Source organism: Mustela putorius, unplaced genomic scaffold, assembly GCF_011764305.1.
Source record: "Mustela putorius furo isolate JIRA1106 unplaced genomic scaffold, ASM1176430v1.1 tig00003869_pilon_pilon_pilon, whole genome shotgun sequence".
NCBI classification, from domain to species: Eukaryota; Metazoa; Chordata; class Mammalia; order Carnivora; family Mustelidae; genus Mustela; species Mustela putorius.
Genome location: NW_025422021.1, coordinates 11,481,645 through 11,503,977, shown reverse-complemented (window position 1 = coordinate 11,503,977; position 22,333 = coordinate 11,481,645). Strand labels below are relative to the sequence as shown.

General features: G+C 34.4%; 1 protein-coding gene and 1 long non-coding RNA gene across 8 annotated transcripts in view; one reads left to right on the top strand and one right to left on the bottom strand.

Moving 5' to 3' along the window:
* Positions 1-3,423, bottom strand: part of LOC106004977 — a 132,635-nt gene extending 129,212 nt beyond the window's left edge. For both annotated transcript variants that reach the window (XR_006602528.1, XR_006602527.1), the window contains exons 1-2: positions 3,278-3,423; positions 2,057-2,114 (exon numbers count right to left, since the gene is read on the bottom strand). This is a non-coding gene — a long non-coding RNA (uncharacterized LOC106004977). The remainder of the gene's footprint in view (positions 1-2,056; positions 2,115-3,277) is intronic.
* Positions 1-21,998, top strand: part of UBR3 (ubiquitin protein ligase E3 component n-recognin 3) — a 239,123-nt gene extending 217,125 nt beyond the window's left edge. For all 6 annotated transcript variants that reach the window (XM_045066843.1, XM_045066849.1, XM_045066846.1 and 3 more), the window contains 6 exons: positions 1,768-1,875; positions 1,996-2,121; positions 12,455-12,634; positions 18,340-18,549; positions 19,124-19,263; positions 19,585-21,998. In XM_045066843.1, coding sequence (XP_044922778.1) covers positions 1,768-1,875; positions 1,996-2,121; positions 12,455-12,634; positions 18,340-18,549; positions 19,124-19,263; positions 19,585-19,702 — 882 coding nt within the window. In that variant the 3' untranslated portion in view covers positions 19,703-21,998. The remainder of the gene's footprint in view (positions 1-1,767; positions 1,876-1,995; positions 2,122-12,454; positions 12,635-18,339; positions 18,550-19,123; positions 19,264-19,584) is intronic.
* The last annotated feature ends 335 nt before the right edge of the window (positions 21,999-22,333 follow it).

Genomic DNA, 22,333 nt, shown 5'->3' with positions numbered 1-22,333 from the left:
TAATTTTAAGAACATAATGTATTGCTGTTTTAAATTTAGTGGTATATTAATTGTTGTGAATTATATATAACCTATAGGTCATCATATTTGGCAAGTGGTCATCCGCTTGGTTAATTTGGCAAGAGTGGGATGGATCACATGATTTAAAGAGTGCAGTTATAGAGTCAGAGGACTGTTTTTGTAGTTTAGAAGCAGGGCATGATAACACTACATGGCTGAATGATATGACAGTAAGAGGAGTAGTTTAAAGATAATACAAAGAATTGATTATCTAGACAAGTTCCAAGGTCAAAAACTCCAGTGCTACCAAAATAAATTCTATCAACTAGACAGCAGGTACTTATTGCTCAGATTTTTGTTATGCAAAGGGAAACATATAAAATACAAAGTATAGTTCCTCACATTTTGGAATTTACTGTCTAGGTGAAGAGAGCACAATTACCCATGAGAAACAATAGAAAAACTAAGTATCATCAAATAACAAATTCTGTAGCTCAGACAACTAGTGCTTATCGGACTGTCAGGATGAGCATATATCCTAAAAACCTTATTAACATAAATTTGAATTTACAAATAGCCATTATTTCTTTCTTATAAAAAGTATAGCATCATTAAGCTTAATTAATTTGTAAACAGTTATTTAATATAAGTATCTATACATTCTTTAATAAGCATTATCCTATATTATTTTTACATTAAATTGTTTTAACAAATCCTGTTCAAGGAATTCAAGGGAAATTCTAAAAGAAAAAATTTATGGTCTGTGGTTTCTTCCATTTCATGCATGTATGATTTTGCTATTGTAATTAGTATATGTATATATTCCTTCTGTTGGCTTTTTTCACATCATATTATGAACATTTTTTCATATAGCTCAAATTTGTCATATTCACTGCCTATAAAATATTCTTTTGAGTTGAGACGGCATAATTTAGGTAGCATGCTTCACTTGTTGGTCATTTCTGTTTTTCAGTATTATAGTGCTGCAGCGAGTGTCTTAAGTGTTTAGTTATTTTTTTCTTTTAGATTATATCTCTAGGAAGAATTTCCAGGAGTGGAAATTACTGGGTCAAAAGATATGATTTACATATGTTCATTTACACATACATTATGTAATTTACGTCTGTCTTTTTTTTTTTTTTAAGTTTTTATTTGTTTATTTGACAGAGATCACAAGTAGGCAGAGAGGTAGGGAGAGAGAGGTGGGGAAAGCAGGCACCCTGCCGAGCAGAGAGCCCAATGTGGGGCTTGATCCCAGGACCCTGGGATCATGACCTGAGCTGAAGGCAGAGGTTTTAACCCACTGAGCCCCCCAGGCGCCCCACATCTGTGTCTTAAAGAAGTATTGGAGAGGCGCCTGTGTGGCTGTCAGTTATGCATCTGCCTTTGGCTTCTGGGAAGCTCCAGGTTAGGCTCCCTGCTCAGCATGGAGCCTGCTTCTCTCTCTCAGAGCCTGCTTCTCCCTCTGCTCCTACCCTCAATTTCTGCGTGTGCTCTCTCTCTCTCAATCTCTAGCAAATAATAAATAAAATCTTGAAAAAGTCTTGAAGAAATAAAGAAGTATTGGGATAGTTTTATCACATACCCAATTTCATTGTAAATCTAGAGGTGTACTGTTGTACACAGATTTTGAGGAATTGAAGTTTACATTTGTGAAAAAAATGTAGTCACCATTATACTTCTACTTATTAAAAAGTCTTCTTTCCAATGTAATTTTTTTCTGTAATTTTCATTGACTGATGGAACTAATTTTTCATTTTTTCCTAGAATACAAGTGATGCAGAAAAGTCTTATGAAGTATTACTGAGCTTTGTGATAAGTGAACTATCTAAAGGAAAGTTATACCATGAAGAGGGCACTCAGGAATGTGCAATGGTATGTTCCAGATGTAGTGGTTATTTGTTAAAAATTTAGATATTGTTGCCATTATGAATATAATTTTTAAGCTTTATCTATTACAGAATAAATTGTTCAGGTTCTCTTTTTTAACTTTAGGTTAGCCCTGTTGCGTGGTCTCCTGAATCCATGGAAAAATACTTACAGGACTTCTGCTTACCTTTTCTCAGAATCACCAGCCTTCTTCAGCACCACCTTTTTGGGGAAGATTTACCTAGCTGCCAGGTATAATTTGGGGTAGAGAATAGGAAGTCTTGTTTCTACAATTAATTAATTTTTTGAAATATACTGACATGTAGTACAATACATCTATATACAGAACTGTTATGTAAGTATGTTAGTCTAACTCTAAGGAATAAATATTTAGAACATTTACTATTAATGTTATTTTTTTATTTGCTAGTATTTACTCACTTTTATGATAATATTACTAATACTTGATACTTGAGCACTTTTGTAGAATAGTGATAATGCCCAATACTTGAACAGGACCATAGTATTCATATTGATATATTTATCGTTATTTTTATTATTTGATATATTAATCACTGATTGTCATCTGCTTTTATTATCCTTTTAAAAGTTATGTTGGTCAGAAAGCTGTTTGTCTGAAGACATGATGGCATTTATATAATTTTAGAACAGGAAAATGTTCAATTTGTAGATAGTTATGTTGAAAATTTGGAAACACGAATTATCACTGGTTGAATCTGTTTTATAAAACTGGTTGATGTGAATAGGCAAGAAAGTGGCAGAATAGAGAACCAGAAGGTAAGTCAGTGAAACTGCTTATAGGATTATACTCCTGACATTATCTGTCATCTGTTTCTAGGAAATTTGATACGGGAATTAAGACATTTATCACATATATGGTGTTTGAAGCCTGCAGTACATCAGAATTAAGCAGTTGATCCTTCTTTCTCTCTTACATAATTGACCATTGCATTAAATAGTTTAGATTCTTTGCTTTTTTAAAGTGATTTAAGATAAACTCTGCACATTTATCCTCAAAACATTTAAAGTTTATGGATAGTGAATAAATTAAAAATGTTCCATCCATTAGGTATTCTCTTTCATAGTTATTTTTAAATTTCAACTTAAATTTCCTTTGGCCTACAGTAGTTCCCCCTTATCTGCAGGGGATATGTTCTAAGACCCCCAGTGGATGCCTGAAACCAGGGCTTGTACCAAACCCTACATATACTGGTTTTTTGTTTTCTATACATGGATACATATGATACTATAATTTATAAATTAGGCACTTTAAGAGATTAACAATAATAATGGGACATATAACAATAGATACATATAACGATATACTATAATAAAAGTTATGTGAGTACAGTCTCTCTCTTAAAATATTTTACTGTAGTGTACTTACCCTTCTTGTGATGATGTGAGATGATAAAATGCCTGCATGTTGAGATGAAATGAATGATGTGTATGCATTGTAATGTCGAGTTAGACTACTATTGGCCTTCTGACCATATGTCAGAAGATGGATCATCTGTTTCTAAACTACAGTTGATACCAGTAACTGAAATCACAGAAGGCGAAACTGTCATGGGGGGGGGGGGTAGGGCAGGGAACCACTGTATGAGCACCCTCAGGCATGGAGATTAATAGAAAAAAAATCTACTGCCTCCTTCATTAACTTTTCTCCATTCATATTTAAAGGCCATAGGTTATGATTCTTTGTGTGCTTATTGCCTTATATGGTTTATTTTGTCATTTGGTTTTTTTGTTTATTATTAAGGTATTTTTATCCCATAAGTTGGAAATTATCCTGAAGCAGAAGCTCTTGAAATGGGCGTTGAAAGCTGGCTGGGGGTTGACTGTGATGCTTGTAGTAGCATACCAGGCATTTGCTTAGAACAGGAAAGAAATGCATCAATTAGGAGGCACAAAAAGAAACAATGCTACATAGTGTTAGAAATAGATTAAAGTAAAGTTGTAATGGATCTTGAATTTCACATGAAGGAATTTGGACCATTGAAAAATTTGAGACCAAAATGTGACATGATTCAATTTTTATTTTAGTATATAATTTCATTCTAAAATAAGACCGATTTGGGGGTATGAGGAATGGAGACTGGGAACAGAGAAGCTAGTTGGAGAGAATAGGGAGAAATTAGAGATTTCAGAAATGGAATAGTCAGGATTTTAGTTGAACATGTAGGGAGTCCAGGAAGATGAGTCAGACTGTACTAGGGTTTTGAGCCCGGGAGCCTTGAATAATAATAATAATTTTATAATCCATAATCATAAATAATTTTATAATCAATTTATAAATTTTCTTCCAAAATCCTATAAGATGATAGATTAGAATTACTTTGAACATGTAGTTTTAAGGCATTGAATATAGTTTATATGTCCATTCAGGTCTTCTTTTAATATTTTTTATAGAACTTTTTAAAATTGTCATTTTAAAGTCTGGAGCATTCTTTATAAAGTGAATCCTAGAGGCTTTATGGTTTCAGTTTCTATCTAAATGATGTCTTATTTCTATTGCACATTGATTACTTCTTGCTGGAATGGAATAATACTATTGATTTTGGTGTGTTCTTGTGGCTGGCCACTTGCTGAATTCTCTTATTGTTTCTAATAGTTTGTCTGTTGATTCCCTTTTTTTTTTTTTTTTTTTTTTTTTTGTAATTTTGTTTTATTTTTTTTCGGTGTTCCAAGATTCATTGTTTATGCACCACACCCAGTGCTCCATGCAATATGTGCCCTCCTTAATACCCACCACCATTGCCTGTTGCTTCTTTTAGATATTTTATGTAATTATGATCATATCATCTGAGAATAAGGACAGTATTGTTCCTTTTCTTCTAATCTTTATTTTTCTGTTCTTGTCGCAATACATGTCCAGTTAGAATTTTGAGCAGTGTAAGTAACAGGCAGCATCCATTTTTTCCTGCCCTATCCCAAAGAGAATTCTTCTCAAGTTTTCTGTGCATGCCTTTGGTTTGTGTTTGAATTTAATATAATTAAATTTTTTAATATTATAAGTGGAATCATTTGAAATTTTATTTTCTAATATATTGCTAAAATGTAGAAATCCATTCAGAATTTTTGAACATTAATCATCTACATTTAACCATTTTGCTAATAAATTCAGTAATTATTTCTTTTTTTTTTTTTTTTTTTTTTTTAAAGATTTTATTTATTTATTTGACAGAGAGAGATCACAAGTAGACAGAGAGGCAGGCAGAGAGAGAGAGGGAAGCAGGCTCCCCGCTGAGCAGAGAGCCCGATGCGGGCCTCGATCCCAGGACCCCGAGATCATGACCTGAGCCGAAGGCAGCGGCTTAACCCACTGAGCCACCCAGGCGCCCTCAGTAATTATTTCTAATAGCCAGGAGACTCTTGAGTTTAACAATAAATTTTTAAATTTTTTTAAATTTAAAGCCAGTGATGGCTTATTTCATTTTAGGATATCAGTAATACACCAATGCATTTTTTTTTTTAAGATTTTATTTATTTTATTTGACAGACAGAGATTACAAGTAGGCAGAGAGGCAGGCAGAGAGAGAGAGAGGAGGAAGCAGGCTCCCTGCTGAGCAGAGAGCCCAATGCGGGACTCGATCCCAGGACCCTGAGATCATGACCTGAGCCGAAGGCAGCGGCTTAACCCACTGAGCCACCCAGGCGCCCCTGTACATATGTAGTTTTCATGGAAGAAAATGGTTATCAGACTATTTATTTATTTTTTATTTTTTTAGTGTTCCAAGAGTCCTTGTTTATGCAGCACACCCAGTGCTCCATGCAATACATGCCCTCCAAAGTACCCACCACCAGGCTCGCCCATCCCACCACTCTCCTCCCCACTAAAACCCTCAGTTTGTTTCTCAAAGTCTGCAGTCTCTCATGGCTCTTCTCCCCCTCTCATTTCCTTCAGTTCACTTTTCATTTCCTTTTCCTAATGTCCTCCATGTTATTCCTTATGCTCCACAAGTAAGTGAAACCATATGATAATTGACTCTCTCTGCTTGACTTACTTCACTCAGCATAATCTCCTCCAGTCCCGTACATGTTGATACAAAAGTTGGGTATTCATCCTTTCTGATGGAGGTGTAATATTCCATTGTATCTGTGGACCACATCTTCTTTATCCATTCATCTGTTGAAGGGCGTCTGCTCTTTCCACTGTTTGACCATTGTGAACATTGCTGCTCTGAACAGTGGGGTACAGATGGCCCTTCTTTTCACTACATCTGTATCTTCGGGGTAAATACCCAGCAGTGCTCTTATAGGAAACTATGATTACCACCACCACCCCCGCCAAATTTGAAAAACAGTGCTCTACTGTATCTCCTTTAGTTATTTTTTTCTTTCTTCTGTCAACAGTAGTTTTTCCATGAATGATTATAATGATACCTAGCATTTATTGTGTACTGACACATGCTAACACTGCTTTAAGTACTTTGCACTTAAATTCATTTAAGTTTCCCAACAACTGTGAGGTGGCTGTTATGATCCTCACTTTGCAGACAAGGAAACAGAAACAGAGAGATGAATAACTTGCCCAAGATTCACAGCTAGTATTTAAAGCAGCCAGGATTTGAACACATTTAGTCTAGATGCCCAATCTGCACTATTAACCTCTGAGCTGTGCTGCCGCTTGCTATACAAAATATTTTTGAGGAGTTCAGGTAATTTTCTTCTAGTATTAAGTCTATAAAAACCACTATAATATTGCATATTATAGTCTCTTTGAATTTCGGTGTAATTATGAATACTCCACCTATAGATGTCTCTTATACCACAATAATAGTACTAATATTATTAGTAGTACTATTACTAGTATTACTGCTAATAATTTATTGATAGCTGAATAGACATACTGAAATAGCAAAAAAAATTGAAAATATTTCCATCAATTAGAAACTGGCTAGACACTGGAATACTCTGCAGAAAAGAAAAGAATAGAAAGTTTTCTATGTACCAATCTGGAAAAATCTCAAAAATATATTAAGTGACCAAAGGCGAGGCATGCTTGTATTAAACACAGATAGGGGAGAAATAGTGGTATATATATTTGCTTATATATATAATCCCCATCACCTCTTTGATCCCCGCCCTACTTCCCATCTCGTAACCATCAGTTTGTTTTCCACGTTCAGAGTCTGTTTTTTGGTTTGCCTCCCTACCCCCATGATCATTTGTTTTGGTCCTTAAATTCAGTGTATGAGTGAAATCATATAGTACTTGTCTTTCTGTGACTTACTTTACTTAGCATAATAGTTTCTAGATCTACCCATGGCCTTGCACATGGCAAGATTTCATTCCTTTTTATGGCTGAGTTATATTCCATTATATATATATATATATAAACATATAGACAGACCACATCTTCTTTATCCATTCATCAGTCATTGGACACTTGGACTGTTTCCATAATTTGTCTATTATAAATAATGCTGCTATGGACATTGGGCTGCATGTATCCCTTCGATTAAGTATTTTTGTATTTTTTGAGTAAATATCCAGTAATATAGTTGCTAGGTCTAGGGTAGTTCAATTTTTAACTCTTTGAGGAACCTCCATACTGTTTTCAAGAATGACTGCAACAGTTTGCACTCCCACCAACAGTACAGGGGTTTCCTTTTTCTCCACATTCTTGCCAACATTTGTTTCTTGTGTTTTTGATATTAGCCATTCTGGCAGGTATGAGGTGGTATCTCATTGTAGTTTTGATTTGCGTTTCCCTGATGATGAGTGATACTAGTCATCTTTTCGTGTGTCTTTTGGCCATCTGGATGTCTTCTTTAGGAAAATGTCTATTCATCTCTTCTGCCCATATTTTAATTGGATTATTTGGTTTTTAGGTGTTGAGTTTTGTAAGTTCTTTATAGATTCTGGCTACTGACCTTTTATCAGATACACCATTTGCAAATATCTTCTCCCATTCTGTAGGTTGCCTTTTTATTTTGTTGATTGTTTCCTTCACTGTGCAGGAGCCTTTATAGTGATGAAGTCCCAATTGTTTATTTTTGCTTTTGTTTCCCTTGTCTTGGGAGACATATCTAGAAAGAAGTTGGTATTGTTAATGTCAAAGAAGTTACTGCCTATGTTCTCCTCTAGGATTTTTATGGTTTGGGGTCTCACATTTAGGTCTTTAATCCATTTTGAATTTACGTTTGTATTTGGTGTAAGAAAGTGGTCCAGTTTTATTCTTTTGCATGCTGCTGTCCAGTTTTCCCAACACCATTTGTTGCAGAGACTGTCTTTTTCCCATTGAATATTCTTTCCTGCCTTGTCAAAGTTTAATTGGCCAAGTAGTTCTGGGTTTTCTTTTCTGTTCTGTTGATCTGTTGTCCATTTTTGTGCTAGTACCATACTGTTTTGATCACAACAGAATTGTAATATAACTTGAAGTCCAGAATTGAGACATCTCCAGTTTTGCTTTTCGTTTTCAAGGTTGCTTTGGCTATTTGGGGTCTTCTGTGGTTCCATACAAATTTTAGGATTGTTTATTCTAGCTCTGTGAAAAATGCAGTTGGTATTTTGATAGGGATTGTATTAAATATGTAAATTGCTTTGGTAGTGTAGACATTTTAACAATATTTATTGTTCCAATGCATCAGCATGGAATGTCTTTCCATTTCTCTGTGTTATTTTCTTTTCTTTAAGATTTTACTTATTTATTTGATAGAGAGCACAAGTAGACAGAGAGGCAGGAGGGGTGGGGGAGGGAGCAGGCTCCCTGCTGACAGAGAGCCTGATGCGGGGCTCGATCCCAGGACCCTGAGATCATGACCTGAGCCAAAGGCAGAGGCTTAACCACTGAGCCACCCAGGTGCCCCATCTCTGTGTGATTTTCTAATAAAGAAATTTCTATTTTACTCCTTTTCCTAGCCACTCAGTCACTATTAGGTGCTATCAGTTTACTCTGTATTATTCCAGATAAACATATACCAAAAAATATGTCTATAGAGGGGTGTATTTTTTTCTTTAGCCCCTTTTAAACATACTGTTGTATAGCTTGCATTTTTTCCCCACTTAAGAGTGTATCTTAGAGATCATTTCATATTCAATGAAGGTATGAAGATCTTTCTTATTCTGTTTTACAGATTAAGAATATTTCATTGTATGATATACCAGGATGTATTTAATCAGTCCTTTATTAGTAAACATTTGGGTTATTTATAATCCTTTGCTATTTATAAGTGATAAAACAATGAGTAATAGCACATGCAAGACATTTTGCTTGTGTTTTTTTATTGTATTTGTGGGATAAATTCTTAGAAGTGGTTTGCTGTGTCAGCTCTTACATACAGTTGTAGTTTTGATGGTTATTACCAAATGCCTTTCACCAAAATTGTATCAATTACATTAATAGTAATGTATGAGAGTTTCCCTAATCACATGTCTGTGCAGTGTGTTCTCAAACTATTTGATCTTTGCCTCTAGATCTTTTGATTAGGTAAAATATATTTCAGTGTGGTTTTAATTAGCATTTCTCCTAAGGGTGAGCATTTCTATATTTAGGAGCCATTTTATTTCTTTTACTACAGGTTACTTGTTATATGTTTATATGTTTCTTTTGAAAATAATTAGAAAATGAATACAAGTAAAAGATAATTTATTATCTGATCTTGAAAGTATCTCATGATTTTTCTTTGTTTAGAATAATCTTCCACTCTATTTTATCTAAGTCAAGTAAGAAACTTTTATTTTTCTTTCAGAAGTTTTTCCTTAGCTAGGGTATCTCTCATTTTAGTGACCCACATTTGGACTCAACATCTGCTGCATAAAGATAAGCCAAGTAATCCTGAAGTAGTCTATGAATGCCAGGAGAAAAAAATTCATTTATGTAGTTCTTTGTTAATTTTTATTCATTGTTCAATTTCCTATCATAAGATGAAAAATATTGCAATTTTTCTACCATTGGTAGTTCCCTTTTTCTCAAGTTATTTCTGTGCCTTACATTGGAAATAAATGCCCTTTCTCAACAGAGCAGGAAAATATAACAGTTAAAAATATATATGCATGAAACAACAAAACCCCAAAATACATAAACAGAAATTGACAGAATTGAAAGAAAAAATAGATCCACAATTATAGCTGAACACTCCAGTGTTCTTTCTTACTAGTCAATGATAAGGAGACAGTATAAATGACACCTGAACAGTACTATTAATCAACTTGTGTCATTAACGTCTATAGAATACTTCACCAAAAAATAACAGAATGCATATTTTTTACAAGTGCACATGAGCATTCCTCAGAATATGCCATATGCCAAGCCATAATGCAAGTTATCAATATATTTAGAAGAGTTGAAATCATATAGCATATTTTCTGACCACATAAGAATTAAAGTCATTAACAAAAAAATATGGAAATCCACAAATGTATGGGAATTAAGCAACATACTTTTGAATAACTTAAAGCAGAAATCCCAAGGAAATTAGAAAATACTTAAACTGAGTGAAAATGAGAAACACAGCATAGCAAAAAAAGCAGGATGTCACTGAAATAATTCTTGGAGAGATACAGCTTCAAGTGAAGAAGGTTCTCAAGTCATTCATCTAAATTTCTATTTTATGAAGCTAAAAATAGGGCAGATTAGGCCCAAAGCAAGTAAAAGAGGCAGTGTACAAACTAATGTCACAAGTGGTGAGGATTTGGAGTACCTGAAACTCTCACTCATTGCTGATGATAATGCAAAATGGCATAGTCAAATTTTTTTTATATAAATTTTTTATTATGTTATGTTAGCCACCAAACAGTACATCATTAGTTTTTGATGTAGTACATAGTCAAATTTGAAAAAAGTTTGGCAATTTCTTTTAAAAGCTGAGCATGCATTTACTGTACACCCCAACAATTCTACTCCTAGGTATTTACCAAAAGAAATAGAACATATGTTCACATAAAGAGTTACATAAATGTTTAAAACAGCTTAATTTGTAGTAGTCAAAAACTAAGCAACCCAGAATTCACTCGCAAGTAAACACATGAATAAAATGTGGTATATCCAAACAGTATAATACTATTCAGCAGTAAAAAGGAATGGACTGCTGATACAATAACATGAATGAATCTCAAAATATGCTCAGTGAAAGGAGGACAGGCACAAAGGACCACACACACACACACACACACACACACACACACTCACATATACACACACATACTGTTTGATTCTATTTATGTGGAAATTTTTTTAAAAATCCATTACTATAAAGACAGAAAGCATGATTAGTGGTTGCTTGGGGCCAGGAGTAGGAACTGGAATTGATTGCATATAGGCAAAAGCAAAATTTTTGGAGGGGATGGAGTTGTTCTGAAGTTTTATTGTAGTAGTGGTTACCTGACTATACATTTGTCAGAATTCATCAAACTACACGTAAAGTGGGCAAATTTTATGGTATGTGTAATACACCTCAATTATATTGTTTTTTTAAGATGGCTTTATTGTTGCTAGAAAAATGGGAGATGTATAGCCTCATTTCTAGAGATTATAAAAATTAGCATCTTTTTCAGCCTGCATTTCATTTTACTTTTTTATCTTTATTTTTTTCTTTGTAGCACATTTATTTTAGAATTTATACTTAATCTACATAATTAGTTCAATTTTGCAAACAGATGTTTGAATGTTTACTATGTGCCAAGCAGGGGGAAAACAGAGCCCCTATCCCAAGGTACTATTCCCATAGTCTTACAGGAAATGCTAATTTATTTTTAAATTAATTATTAGAAAATATAAACACAAGAAGAGAAGTGTTTACAAAGTATGGACGGGTTAACTTTAGCTGATTGGAGCTGAGTAATCTAAGGGGTCTTTATGTTTAGTGAGGGAAGGATTCCCTCGGGAGCTGTCATTTGAAGGATGAGAGGAATTGATCAGTGGACAGGGGAAAGTAAACATATTAGCCTCCTAAATAGTCTTTAGTTAAATAGAATGGTAGTGGGGGGTGTATTTTGGTGTTTATAAGACTAACAAAGTCCTTTAAAACACAGGATTTGAGTCCTTTAGCTCACTGATTTCTTCGTTTCTCTTATTACTGATAGAACTTCAACTTAGCTGGCACTTAGATCTCTCAAGTTTTTAAAAACTCCACCCTCTTTTGGAGTTTCATACCCATTCAGGGTCCTGGCATATTATTTTGTACTGCGTCTTGTGAATTCCATATTTTCACTGTTCTTCAGCCACACTGACAGCCTATGTCTTTTTACCCAAAAGTTACTTTCCCTTTGCCCCCAAAACATTTGCTCTCATAGAGTGGCTAGATTCTATAGACTGTATTATTCACCAGAAATGTGCAACACTATTTAAAAAATAAATGTATAGAAGAAGCAGATGCTATCTTAAATCACTTACGATTTAAATTTCAATGAGAAATACTGTGGGATATTTGGATAGAAAGCTGGGAACCTATTATCTCTTTTTTTCTCCTTCTACTCCCTATACTTTCCTTTACTTGACTCCGTTGAGAAAATTTTCTTACTGTCCAAAAGTAACTGATGAGGATGACATTTAAAATATCTATAATGGAAACTGTTATTTATGAAATGCCTTGAGAATTTTCTGTTTCATGTCTAAAAGGAAGAAGAAGAATTTTCGGTTCTTTCCAGCTGCCTGGGACTTCTGCCAACATTTTACCAAACAGAACATCCATTCATCAGTGCCTCTTGTCTGGATTGGCCAGTTCCAGCATTTGATATTATATCTCAGTGGTGTCTTGAGATAAATTCATTTACTGAAAGACATGCAGAACAAGGAAAGGTATGTAAAAAAGAGTAGTATTGCCCACTTGTCATAGGGGTGATATGTTAATAGGGTAAGAGAATAATGAAAAATTAAAAATTTCAGGTCAGTGGTTTTGGGGAGCATATACTAAACTAATTTTGTTGAATAAATGGTTTCCTTATGTTTATGATTCTAAAAGCAAAAATACTTCTGTTAACAAAGCTAGGTTATTAATATGCTACTTTAAGTTGGTTTTAGGTCATTAGGCTTTTATTGAATGTCTTAAATAATCATAGCCCTAGACTTGAAAGATATAAAGGAATTTTAAGATAGACAAGGAATTTATAAGCTTATTGGGAAGACAGCTGTCACACAAAAATCAAAAATTTGGAGTAGCAGATTTAAAAGGCCATGTCTTTAATTTTAGAATTTGCTGGGCCTATCCTGCCAGCTTGGCTAGTGAAGGGTTTTGTGTTGAAGATAGGTGAACTGGAAAGGTAGAGCGGGGGCTGTGGGAAGTGGCTATGAATTCCATGGTTTGATGCTTAGACTTTCTACCTTAAACTATAGGTGGAACTCCAGTTTTTGAGAAATGGAATAATATGATGGAGGTATTTTAGGGAGATAATTTGGGTAATTTTTTAGTAGGCCAATTGAAATGAGAGAGAGAAGCCAGAGATTATCTAGGTGGTGAAGAAAATCTGGTATTACTCTGACAGTAGAAATTAGACAGAATATAACCAATGCAAGACATTTGAGAAAAATATATAGGACTTGATGACCACATGTATATTTGACTTTAAGATCTGAACACAAAGCATTGAAGGAATAGTAACTAGTAGACATAATTCTGATAAAAAATCTGATCCTGCTTAAAATACCGTTGATGGTGTATGGAGGAAGACTGGAGTCTTTGCATGGCATTCAGGGGTTTTCACCAGCTTGCTTGCCTTTCTAAACTTCATCCATACCACTCTCCTGCTGCCACCTTGCTCAAACTGCAGAAGAATGTTTTAAATGTGCTATATGTTTTTAAACATCTGTGTTATTTCTTATTACTATTACTTTTATCTAAAGCAGTTTTCCTATCCTTCTCCTGTTGAATTAATCACTCCTCAAGGCTTTGCTAAGATAAGTGTACCTCTTCTGTAAAGCTTTGTCTGATAATCCTTCTTCTTCAGTTCTAATCCCCTCCTTCTGTTGTGTTATATGACAGTACTTTTGCCATGGTCTCTAACAGTCACCATATTTATCACTTTTGTTTGTTTAATATGTCTGAATGGGGGGCTCCAAAAGCAAAAATTGTTCCTTATTTTTCTTTGAGTTGCTAGTTCCTAGAAAGTACCTGATATAGACTGGTCGCCTAATAAATATTTGTAGAACAGTTAACTGGTAGGATGATATAATTGGTAGAAATAGAACTGGTAAAAGAAGAGCCATGTTTCAGAGAAGATGAGAATTTTAATTTTAAAAAGGAGATAATAGGGGCGCCTGGTTGGCTCAGTGGGTTAAAACCTCTGCCTTCAGCTCAGGTCATGATCCCAGGGTCCTGGGACCGAGCCCCACATTGGGCTCTCTGCTCAGCAGGGAGCCTGCTTCCCCTCCCCATTCCGCCTGCCTCTCTGTGTACTTATGATCTCTGTCAAATAAATAAATAAAATCTTTTTAAAAAATAAAAAATAAATAAAAAGGAGATAATAAAAAATTAGTATTTTATTTTATTTTCAAAAGATTTTATTTATTTGAGAGAGAGAGACAGAGATAGCATGGGCAAGGGAAGGGGCAGAAGGAGCTGGGAAGCAGACTCCCCACTGAGCAGGGAGCCCAACATGGGACGGGATCCCAGAACCCTCTGTTTCATGACCTGAGCCAAAGACAGAGGCTTAACTCACTTTGCCACCCAGTCTTAGTATTTTAGATAGAGGTATCACACTAGAATAGCCATTGAGTGAATAATAAAGGCAAGGTAAGCATAAATAATAAATGTCTCTGCTTTTGTTCACTTCTGTTTTCTAATGAAATCCTTAAGGAAATAATATTTTATACCCTCTCTTTTTTAAAGGAAAGATAATTTCAAGACATTAATTGAGCCTTGTATACTATGTATAAAATTTTTTTTCCTATCTAGTAATTTCCTTATTTTTAGATAATAGTTAGAATCTGAAGTTATATAGTGATGTCTAGAAACCTATAATGAATGACTAGGGGTAAGAGATGGATATAACTTAGGACCAGGACAGGAGAAAGTGAGGAGTATACATGTACTTAAAATTTTTTGTTTTCACTGGAGTCATGGGTTAAACAATAGATAAAAATTAACTCATTTGAGGGGCACCTGGTGGCTCAGTTGGTTAGGCGTCTACGTTCTCCTTGGGCCATGATCCCCGGGTCCTGGGATTGAGGCCCACATCCAGCTCTCTGCTCAGAGGAGAGCCTGCTTCTCCCTCTCCCTCTGCCTGCCATTCTCCCTACTTGTGCGCGTGAACGCGCGCGCACGAACACACACGCACACACACACGCGCGCACACACACACACGCACACACACACACAGTCTCTCTCTCTCTGTCTCTCTCTCAAATAAATAAATAAATAAATCTTTAAAAAAATTAATTCATTTGCTAGTATAATAACAAGCTCCCATGTTAGATGTATGATTATTAGTATGAATATCGATGGAAAATAAGAATTTGTCATTTAAAAAATAATCTTTTGTGTAAAATTGAGTGATAATAATTTGTTTTAGAGCCAGAACAGTGACATTTATTTCTACTTATTCCAAAATTTTCCGGTTATTTGAATGCACTCCCATCTGACATGCATCCCTACTTTTATCCCTGTTCCACTCAGTTCTATTTCTAGTCCCGACTCTGACCCAGGTCAACCAGATTTTCTTCACCTGGAAATTTTAAATATGAACAAGATAGAAACAATATTTGGAGCTGAGTAGTCCAACAAAAGTACCCTTGGAAGAAAGTCTGAATTATTGCTCTGATTTTTTGTATCAGCTAAGATTCTTTGGTCACAGACAGTTTTGGTGTGTTTTCTCTGAAGTGCTGCTGCTGGATAACCCCATCTGAACCACTTTCCGCCCTTCTATATGGTGCTCAAGATTCAGATTCCTGGGAGAAAGGATCTGATTGACCTAATCTGCATCCTGTGTATACCCCTGTGATGGGGCAGGATCTTGCATTAGGGCAATTGTCAGACCTGTATGGAACAAGAAAAGAGGTTATTTTCCAAATACTGTAATACTGTTAATAATATAAGAAGGCAGATAAGGTTGTGGACAAATTGAAAAACATAAACAACAAACAATGGTGGCCCACTGTCTTCATATCTTACCCATTGGCATGTAGACATCCTTATTCTCATTCACAGAGTTTCATTTATTACACTGTTCAAAATGATGTAACCGTTGCATTTATAATCACAAATGCATCTACCAGTTTGCCAAATATGCAAATAAAGTCACAGCCAATAGTTACATCATCATACCCTTCTGAATGCAGAGGCTCTGAGAGATGTCCATTCCTTCTGTATTTGTTGTACTTATACCCTGGTGGCCTGGAAAATTTTAATTAGCAGTTCCTCACCCTGAATTCCATAGTTAAGTGAAAGAAAAAGAGAAAATTTTGCAAGAAGATATGCCACCATTGTAAGCAAGAACATTTTCAAGTAGTCATAAAGCTATAACTAATATATAGTCAAATATATGACCAGAACCTCAACAGGTTGTATTTATTCAACCAAGGATGTGAACCACACTTTATTCTGAGAGATCTGAGCTTCTGGTAATTGGTTCTGTCTTGCTTATATTAAGGCCGTAATAGTTTTGTGTTAAATTTTTATCTTTTGATCTTGGGACATGGTGAGCAGCGGGTCTCAGGGATCTCTAAGTTTAAAACATTCTGCTGCTAATTATATAGCAATATTTCTGTTCTTCTTGATAGTTCAGACTATGCTATAAGCCATTCCTTTCTTCTAGTGAGAAGAAATGGCCAGATGATATTTGGTTTCTACTTCAGTGGGACTATTATCATATCCTCTGATGGAGGACAGTACACAACTTTCTTAGAATGGTCCTAAACCACAGAAGAATTCAGAATAGCAGGAAACAAAAATAAAAGAACTGAATTCTTAGGTGTAATCATGAGACCTGCCAAAACCACTTCTCACTCCCTGGTTTCCAGACTGATGGATTTCATCTGCAGTAAAATGATCACCCACAATGTACTGGTTGCTGTTTTAGAGCATGGACTTCATTCTGTAGGAGCATATACTTCATCTTATTTTCTCCCAGCTGGTACCATCTACATTCTGTCAGTGAAGTAGTTCGTCATTTAAAAGATGAACAGTTTTGGGTGCCTGGGTGGCTCAGTGGGTTAAGCCACTGCCTTCAGCTTAGGTCATGATCTCAGGGTCCTGGGATCGAGTCCCATATCGGGCTCTCTGCTCAACAGGGGGCCTGCTTCCCTTCCTCTCTCTCTGCCTGCTTCTCTGCCTACTTGTAATCTCTGTCTGTCAAATAAATAAATAAAATATTAAAAAAAAAAGATGAGCCGTTTTGTCAGATGTTTGAATATATGTTAGGATCAGTTACTTCCATAGACATCCACCTGTTGCCTCACATCTGTCATTCTGAAAAAAAATTCTTTAAGACCATGTGGTGTGAGCTGCTGGGTAATAGACCGTCTAATCTAGATAGGTATCAAGTTCGGTGAGGACAAATTGCTCTCCCTTCCACTGATGGAAGAGTGCGGTATAACCAACCCATTACAGAATATGCAATCTTTGCAGTCTGAGTTTGGGCACTGAATGTAGGCAAATAGCATATTGTAAGCACATATATTTGCCTTGGCCTTGCTTCCATGGCTACTTTATCCATGAGCTTATTGATAAATGCCAGGCTGACTACATAAGTACTGCATCAATTTAGATAGGTTATGGTTGTTTGTAAGTAATGTGAAATGGTCGGTTTATTGAGATATTAGATTCATACTACATTTTATCTATTCATGGAGGGGCATCTAGAAAGGAATTACTGCTATTACCAGTATTTTTATAAACTGCAAATAATGAATTAAGTATACTCTGTGGGGAAACTTAACTAATTTGGCATTTTTTTCCCCATACTTGTAGCAGAAAGTTTATTAAAAAGAGTTGTAGCCGTAGCATTTATGGATACAAAAGGCCTTAACAGTTGGTGGTACAAGAGGGTTTTACATCTTCTTAGGAGATTCTAAATTATAAATTGTTGAGGTAGAAATAATGAGTTATAACCATAACCTTACCTTAAGAAAAGCCAATAAATTGTTTATCTGAGAAAGGTCAAAAGTTGATTTTTTAAAAGTTTACTTAAAATTTTGCATTAAGCGTATTTAAAAACAAGTACATCTAGATATATGCAGTCTTAGTTATACAGTTTTAATAACTAAGTCTTAGTGCAGTCTTAGTTATGTTTAATATTTTTAAGTAATGACAAGTTTAAATGTTTTAGGGTACATAATCTAAAAACTGATACCGTACTGTAATTGGAAACAACATTAAAATAGAGATTGGTAATTGTACTATTTTAGTCACTTGTAAAATGGAAATGAGAAGAGTTTAATAAAGAAAATAAGCCACATACTTAGAGACAGATGTGTTTTTCTTAGAAAAAAAAAGGCCTTTAAAATATAAGCATTTTGTGTTAGTGACTTAAATACGTAGGATTAATGAGTAATTTTGGATAATATTTTAGGCCTTGCTTATCCAAGAGTCAAGATGGAAATTACCACACCTGCTCCAGTTGCCTGAGAATTACAACACCATTTTTCAGTACTACCACAGAAAAACCTGTAGTGTCTGCACTAAGGTTCCTAAGGATCCTGCTGTTTGCCTTGTTTGTGGTACTTTTGTATGCCTGAAAGGACTTTGCTGCAAGCAACAAAGCTACTGTGAATGTGTATTGGTAAGCAATAGTAAATAATAGAAAATGTATGAAAACTCAAATGTATTGGCACATGGAAATGTGGTATATGTGGTTAATCCTGCTCTTCATATTAGCTCTTCTTTGAATTAAATACACAGTACACAAGGATTTTGTTTTTGTTCTTTTGTTAATCCAGTAGAAGGGTTTAAAAAAAAGAAAAACCCAAACATCTGAGGCTTTACTTAAGTGAGTAAAACTTTTCTTAAGTCCACTTCCACTTCTTCCCTCTGCGCCCGTTGCCCTTTCATGGTAGGAACTCTTACACGGTGAGCAGTAAGACAGTGGTCATACCTGCTCTTGTGGGTGCCAGCCTCTGAATTAGGTTTAGGTTGGCTCTTAATTGCTTTCCTAGATAATCCTTAACCCAAATTCCTCCTAATGTATTACTAATCAAATGTTAAGAATGAAATTGTAAGTTTAACTTAGATGAAATCTTATTAAGAATTGAAGAGATATTTGGTATTATTTAGAAGAAATTTAACTAAGGCATTCTTGATTTTCTTATAAAGTCCATTTTATTATGAAGATCACTGATATATTTTTAATTATTTAGCATTCTCAGAACTGTGGTGCTGGAACAGGAATTTTCCTTTTGATCAATGCTTCGGTGATTATCATCATTCGAGGCCACCGCTTCTGCCTCTGGGGTTCTGTGTATTTGGATGCCCATGGAGAAGAAGATCGGGATCTTAGGTTAGATATGCATGGGTATTTTTGAATGTTTTATTGATGTCTCATCAATAAGAACAATGTACCATTCCTGGCTTTGTAATTGTAATAATAATTTCTTTTTATATTAAGAAATTCTGATAGTCATTAAGTTAAAGCTGTTTCTAGTTTTTGAGATACTTTACATATCCTAAGGAAATTTACTTTACACATGGTAAGGGAATATAAAATAAACCAAACTACTATGTGAGATTTTAGCCATAAAGAATCTATTTTTTTTTAATGTGTGTGAAATCTTCACTGTATTGTACAACTTTTAATACCTTTTTTTCCTTTTTATTCTAGGCGAGGCAAACCTCTCTACATTTGTAAGGAAAGATACAAAGTTCTTGAGCAACAGTGGATTTCTCATACTTTTGATCACATCAATAAAAGATGGGGTCCACATTACAATGGGCTGTGACTCACCACCTCAGCATTGCATTATATCATTTTCATTAAGAATTTATCAACAATAAGCTTTACCTTAATTTGGGGGATTAACGCTTTTGCTGAGGGAGAAAAAGAAAACATATATTATAAAGCCTTTCCAAAATTAGGTGCTTGGTAATCACATTAATGGTATAATAAAAATTTTTTTAAGTATCTGGAGAACATAACAAATAACAAGTTATATCATTCTTTAGTGCTCCTTTTTTTTTTAAGTCCACAATTAATAAGAAGCACAACTTGTTGACAAAATCATTTAAAAATGATTCTCCCAGCAATGCATATCAGCTATTCATTGATACTTGGAGTGGGTGTGATTTATTTAAAGTTTTACTGCTTCTTTATATCTGTGTGTTTTAATTTGCATCTGCTAAACACAATGCATCCTTTCCCTCTGGCATTCTTGTGTTGATTTGAGATTTTTGCTGTATGTAATTAGAAAAAAAATGTAAAACATGATTTATGTGAAATATTGTATAGTAAAAGTTGGTCTAATAGTAGGACTTAAAAATTTTTTCTTATTGTGAGGAATCTGTTAAAAAGTTTAAGGCTTTGCTGAAAACTTAATTCATTCTCAGGAATTTCATAAATATTCTCCCCAGGTAAATAATTGAAATAGTTGTAAAATAAGTAGATAGCTGCTGTTAATATAATACAGTACATTTTGAGGGACATATGTGTGGTTGGGGAAGGGAGTCCTTAAAAATCAAAATTTGCCATTTCATTTGGATGACTTACTTGAGGTATTAACAAGTAGATTTTACTATAAAATCAGATGTTTTAAGAACATTTATGGCAGATTTTGATTCTGTGCATGCCCACCGTTTTTTACCAACCAAGTTTTTGTTTAAATGATCAAATTGGAAATTGCTCAGACTTACCCACAAATGAAGCTTAGTTTTGGAACTTTCCTGTCAGCTCGAGAGGTTCATCTATATTGTATTTGTGCAGCGTAATCACTGCTATTTCTGCTTAGTTTCCTAAAAGGAAAAAAAAGGCTCAGTGGTGATGACCCTCATGAATGAGCCATGCATCTGCATTCTTCTTAGAAGCTGCTGCGAAAAGCAATTTATGTTTGTTGGGTTTTTTTAATCAGTAAGAATGGGAATGATTGAACTAAAACCCACTCTATAAATAGAGAAGGAAGATTACAGAAAAGCATGTTATATATTGCTAACAAGATTTTTCTTCCAAATGATTTAGTAATTTGATGATTATTTAATAGATAGTGTTATCAAGCAATTCCTGGTACTTTGGACTTCCATGGCTTGTTATATAAAATTACATTTTTACATGTAAAAATAAACTAAAAAACATCTAATCATAAAATACAAAAATAAAGTCAGATCTATGTTCTAAAAATTATTGAATGACATGACATTACAGAATGTGAAAATGGATATTAAATGATGGCCTTGCATTAAAATACAGCAGAACAGTACATATTCAAATGTGTTCAAAGGTCAAAAAATTACCTATAGCTCCACAATAAAATACATGGAAATAGCTTGCTATTTTTATATACATTTCCAAAATATTAAGATAACTTTCTGAAAGATGAGAATGATTCTGTTTAACTAAATAGTTGTCCTTTCAAACACATTGCTACTTTTTTAAATACTGTATCATAAGTTCAGCCTGTCATATTTTTTGCATTGGTCATTCTGAATACCAGACCATTTGTAAGTGTGGTTGAAGAGCAAATGCTAATTTAAATCTCTAGTAAATACTGATACAGGATTCATGAACTTGAATAATTCTACAGTTTGAAACTCTGATGCTATATATACATGGTATAATGTATTCAGACTTTGATTACTACATATTTAAAATGGAATGTTTTATGATTGTGCATATGGATGTGAAGTGAAAATATTAGCCTTAACATTAAAATTTGGGTATTTGATAGTGTTTATTTTGATATTGGTGAATTAGTCACCAGTAAATTTTTGAAAAGCACTTGGTTGAAAATTGTACTTGAATTACATACATGCATGCTGCTAAACTAAAATTTTAATTTTTTCCCCCATAACTTTTATAAGTCCCATTTATAAGCCCACTTTTAAAAATAACAGGTCCAAGCTAGAGTGATGTGTGTATATTATTAAAAAAATGTACTGGTGTGGTATCTTGTATGAATGAACATTTAATACAGTACATTACTGTAGAGGCTAAATCAATCTTTATAATTAAGCAGAGATTACAAAACTAGGAATAATCAACATTGTAAGATATGTTAATAAAAACCTACTGTCATTTGGTTTGTGAAAGGTCCTTAAAATGTTTAATTCTTAAATGTTTTTCTTTTTTTAAGGTATTGACAATAATAAGTGTAAGTGAGCATAGCAGAAAAGATCAAAGCATAACATAACTGGTAGTTGCTCTAAGGTGGAGTTAAATATAAAGGTTTGCTTTTCCTTTTACCTTTTATTTGCAGAGGTAGTTCCTGTTTCTTCTATTCTTGTCTTAAAAGAATGCAAAGTTTTTTTCTAAGTGTATATTTTTGGAAGCTGGGGAGAAGGGAATGGGTATGCAGATCTGAGGAACACTACTTTGGTCCTTGCTGCTTTCTAAAAATTTCAGCTAGACTTCAGAAATCTAAAGG